At 67.1% G+C, this 4,963-nt stretch overlaps 1 protein-coding gene across 1 annotated transcript in view; it reads left to right on the top strand.

The window, feature by feature from the left end:
• PTPRN2 (protein tyrosine phosphatase, receptor type N2) overlaps positions 1-4,963 on the top strand; it is a 269,989-nt gene that overhangs the window by 263,778 nt on the left and 1,248 nt on the right. Inside the window, exon 14 of the mRNA XM_023523601.1 lies at positions 41-114. Within this exon, the coding sequence (XP_023379369.1) occupies positions 41-114 (74 nt within the window). The remainder of the gene's footprint in view (positions 1-40; positions 115-4,963) is intronic.

Genomic DNA, 4,963 nt, shown 5'->3' with positions numbered 1-4,963 from the left:
TCGCCGGGCGTCTGAACGCGGCCGTCTGTGTCTGTTGCAGGCGCTAAAGAGATCGACATCGCTGCCACCCTGGAGCACCTGCGCGACCAGCGTCCGGCCATGGTGCAGACAAAGGTACGCGGGCGGCGGGCCCTCGGGAGCCGTGGGCGCAGGACTGGCCTCCGGGTTCCGGGCCAGCCCTGCCCCAGGGGCCCCTCCTGGGAGGCTGGCGGGTGGCCGCGGTGACCCCAACGCACCCACGCGATCGATGCATCGGGCCTCACGTGGCCAGAACCCTCGTTCCCCAGACCTGGGGGCAGCGCCTTCGCCTGGAAAGGTCGGCGTTGTCCCCGTGCCCTGTAGCGGAAGGTTCTGGAGTCACGGAGTGTTCTGTCTGGGCCCCACGTTTGCAGCTCCCAGAACCACAGGCCTGCTGTGCAGAGTCAGGGTGCGGCCGTCGCCGTGTCCTGGGCCGTACCGGGGTCCCTGTGCACCCCGAGCCGCTCTCATGCGTGCCGTCGAACAGGCCAGGTCTGCCACAGCCGGCTCAGACGAGCACCGGGGGCCTGGGTGACCCGGACGAGAAACGGGGTGGGCACGGCGGCCCCACAGCGACACTGCCCGTGGGTGACAGCATCGCCCCCTCGCTGTGTCCTGACCCTCGGGTGCCGTGGCACCCACGCTGGGCCCTCAGAAAGCCATGCACTGTCCTCCACTGCCACGGCCAGCGCCACGGCCGGCACATGCGTCGAGGCAAAGCCAACCGGTCTCCCTTTCAGCAAAACAAGCTGCTCGGAGCAGACCGGCGGGAACCTCTTGCACCCGCCCTGCCAGCTGCAGTGACGCTGGCCTCAGCCCGTCCTGGCCGTCGACCCCACGTGCCAACATCTGGAGCGAGGAGGGTGACGGGCGTGAGCGCCGTGCGCCTGGCCCTTCCGCTGCTGGCTGCCGGGCCTCGGCGCACAGGGCGGTCACGGGGACCTTAGGCGGTTGACGTGCGTGTCCCTCCCGTCAAGACACACATCCTATTTCTTTAAAAAACACTTTTTAGTTTAAAATTATAAAATTTTACTTTGAAGTTATTTCGTACCAGCAAAAACCTTACAGAAATAATGGAAACATTTCCAAGTGCCCGTCTCCTGCCCCCAGGTCACACCTCACGTCATCAGTGCAGGGACGCGGGACGGGAAGGGGTCCCGACACGGCGCCGTCAGCACCCGCGTCTCTGCACGCCATCGGTGCGTGGTCACCGCCCCGCGTCTCCAGCAGCCCCTTCGGGCCCCGGGCCCTGCAGACAGCTCCGGCGCGTTCGGCGTGGTTTCCTGGACGCTCTCGCTGGGGCTCCTCTGACCCGTGATGGGTCTGAGTCTGCGCCGGGGCACGGTCATCGGAGGCGGACACAGCCTCTGTGAGCGTCCTCGCTGTGGAGAGGGTCGGACACTCGGCCAGACGCTCGGGTCGGGCTGCGCCCAGCAGGCTGCTCGCCCCGGAAGTGAGCATCTCCCGGACGGACAACGCGTCACAGCTGCCTGTGCTTTTGGTGGTGCAAGGCCATCGCGAGAGGAAGTGGTGCTTTCCCGGGACAGGTGGTAGCCCGCAGGGCGTGTGCCTGCGACAGACCGCGCCACTGGGCAGTGGCCGGGTCAGCAACAGAGTCGGCTGGCTGTCCCTGGAGGTCCTGGGCCCTGGCTGGCAGCTCAGCCCTTCTCAGTGACCAGGGAGGAGACGCCGAACCCTCATTCCACGTCCTCCACTGCCAGCTGTGGGGAGTCGCTGCAGGCCACCCTTCTTGTCAAGACGGCCCCCCGATACCCGGCAACGACCTTCACCCTCAGTCGTCTGCATCCGCAGTGCAGAGGCCGGGCCCCGGGCCCTGCCTGAAGGAAAGGTGACACTGCACTCGTTAGCATCACGTGTCACGTGTTCCCTTGCACGCTAAATTTTTTAAGTGACAAGGACAAAACACACACATCGAAGCACTGTTGGCAAACTGCAGCCCCCACTTTCGCACACCCCCAGACCGCAGAGGGAGCTGCGCACGTAACTTACCGCACGACGGGCCGTCTGCCGGACCCGCCCTCCTCAGGCTGGGATTCGAGCGTCGTCGTCAGTGGTAGATTCTGCTCTTGGATCCCCAGGGGTGAAGACACAGCCCACGAAAGCCACCGTGGCTGCCCCACCCGGAGGCGCCCCATGAGGCCAGACCCCCGACGCTCGACTTCACACGAAGGCAGAAGTCCGCTTGGGCGAAAGCGCACTGTGCAGAGCGAATGCTCTTCTACGGGCCGGAGACGGTGGCCTGCTGCCTGTCGTTTGGACACGGAGTCAAAGGGCATCATCTGAGCCGAATACAAGGAAGGAACAATAAACGGGGAGCACGCGGGGGCCGAGGGCCAGGACGGTGACGGGGCCCCCGCCGCCCGGCCCCCAGCCCGACAGCAAACTTCACCTTCGTGTTTAAAAAGGCCCAAGTCACTGTTTTCACTCCTTGGCAAACCACAGACACTGGGCAAACGCCTGCTGGAGCGAAGACGCGGAGGCCAGACGTGGAGGCCAGGGAAGTGGGCAGTTGCCCCGGGGCCGAAACCCTGGGCCGTCAACACGCAGAAGCCACACGGCACGCGGCCAGTTGTCACACACCCCTAACGGGCACGATGGGACGCTTATTTTTAGGACTGGAGACGAGATCATAAGAAGTAGTTAACAAAGTCGGTGAAAGGCGGAGGGTCCCCCACGGCGTGTGGCCGGACACCGGCCCCCCCCGCCCCCTGATGCTGCGGGCGTCTGTCCACCAGAGGCCTCGACACCGTCCTTTCCGTACGAAACGTCCTTCCTCGCTGGTCACCCTTAGAAGTAAAGCCAGTCGCTGAGCCCGCCGTGTGGGGTACACCCGGCGTGTGCGCGGGGTCCTCCGGGGCTGCCTCACCTGCCCGTCCCCTTCCTGCTCGCAATGCCCCCTTCGCTTCCGGCCCCGACCCCAGTGCCCCCGGCGGTGCCTGGACGCAGGGCCTGTGTCAGCGGCTCTCATCTCCCAGCGGCCGCGTCCACGAGCGCTGGTCAAGGTCGTCCAGTTCGTAGCGGGGACCAGCGCCCCATGTCCGCCCACCACCACCCTCCAGGCCACAGAGCTGCTCGCTGCAGCCCCCGCGCCCGTCTCCTCCGTCCGTTTGTCTTTGTGTCTCTCTGTCTCCGTCACACACCCCAGTGCACAGGCGTGCACAGGCGTGCACACACGCACGCAGCGCCTGCACCTCCCACCCGGCCGGGGGTCAGAGGCGGGGACGGAGCAGGGCTGGCCGGCTCTGGGGAGGCGCGGGGCTGAGGGGCACGGAAGGCCTGCTGTCCGGCCCCCACGTCTGCGCGCAGCCCGCACGGCCCTGGGCAAGGCTCAGAGAGGCCCAGCGATGCCCTGTGGCCACAGCCCCAAAGCCCCGACCCGGCTCCCGCCCGGTCCCACGCCTCTAACCCCACGCGGTGCCCGGTCCCCGCCCTGCGGCCTGCCTCGCCGCTCCTCGTGCTGGGCAGGTGACCCAGGGGACAGGCGTCTCCTGCGGCCTCGACTCACGTCAGCGCATCTTCCTCTTTCATGGCCCGGCCCTCTTCCCGGTCCCCTGTCTGCAAACGTGGCAGCTCAGAGGACTGGTCCCGCGGTCGACTGCTGCCCCACGCGGCTGCCACAGGCTGCAGGGCCGTCCCACGTGCAGCTCCTGCCCGTTGCTCAGTGGTCTCCTTAGAGCCAAGGGCTTCAGATGCGGACAGCCTCTCGCTGGCGTGCCAGCTCCTGCCCAGTCCAGCTGCGCTGGATCGGGTGACGCCACTCCAAATGTGCGTCATCCGTGGTCACCGCCCGTGACGGGCGAGGAGGTGGCGCTGGGCGCACATCGGCACTGCCACTGCCCGACGCCCACACTGAAGGAGCCGGCGGCTGACGAGCCCCCTTGTCACGCGGGCCAGCCCGAGGAGCACAGTGTCCTTCCTGGCAAGGGTCCCTCGTCACAGGAGGCCCGTCCTTCCAGCCGGTGCCACCTCCCCAGATGGGCAGAGCCCGGCACAGCGAAGCCGCTGCTGTCGCAGCCGACCCGCCTCTGTGCAGGCCACACGACCGGTGCCGGGGCCACGTCCCCACCCGGATCCCACCACCCCGTCCTGCGAAGACAGAGCATCCCGATGAGGGTAGTGGAGACGTGGGTGCCAGTCAGGCCCCGCCCTTCCCGCTCGGCGTGGCTCGGACACAGGCGGCCTCTCCCTCGGCGTGGGGTCCGTGCCCCCCTCACGCTTGTCTGCTTGTCCCTTAAAGACTGCTTCCTAGGGGAGGTTCTCGGCGTGTCAAAGGCATAAACGGGCACGTGGCACGTGAAATCGGGTCCCACGCCGCCTTCCCTTGGCCCTTGGCATTGACAAGCCGTCATGAAACCTCGGCGCGCCCGCTGGCAGGGCAGCGTTTGGGGGGCGAGGGTCCAGCAGGGCCCCACGCTGTCCTGACGACAGCGTGCCCGGTGAGCAGCGTCCTTTGTCCTAAGTGAGCGTCGGGTTCCCTGACTCCTGCTGCCTTCACTCGGGCTGTTTCCCACGTGTCTGTCACGTGCTGGGCACCGAAAGTGGAAACCGGCCGTGTGGGGTTCGGAGCCGCCACGCTTACGACGAACCTCCGAGCACAAAGCCGCCAGGAGGGCTTCTCTCCGTCAAAGCCCCTAACTCGGGGACAGCTGGCACAACTCGCCACCGTGCGTGGGTCCTCAGGCACACTCGGAACGCGCCAGGAGCCTCGGCGCAGCATGCAGGGCAGGCGTGGGGGGGGCCTGTCACCTGCGGACAGAGGTCACGTTGCTCTCTGTGTGCTGAGCCCTGGCTCGTAGGGGTGCACAGTGCTGACGCCATTCCCGCCTGACAGTCCGGGCGGTCTTCCCCGTGCGCGTGCGCCCCTCCGTCCCGTGCACACGCCCCACCCGCGCGCACGCGTGTCCGCGAGCATGCGCCTGCACGC

Source organism: Pteropus vampyrus, unplaced genomic scaffold, assembly GCF_000151845.1.
Source record: "Pteropus vampyrus isolate Shadow unplaced genomic scaffold, Pvam_2.0 Scaffold396, whole genome shotgun sequence".
NCBI classification, from domain to species: domain Eukaryota; kingdom Metazoa; phylum Chordata; class Mammalia; order Chiroptera; family Pteropodidae; genus Pteropus; species Pteropus vampyrus.
The sequence above is the reverse complement of the archived record's forward strand: the minus strand, read 5'-3'. Positions and strand labels throughout refer to the sequence as shown.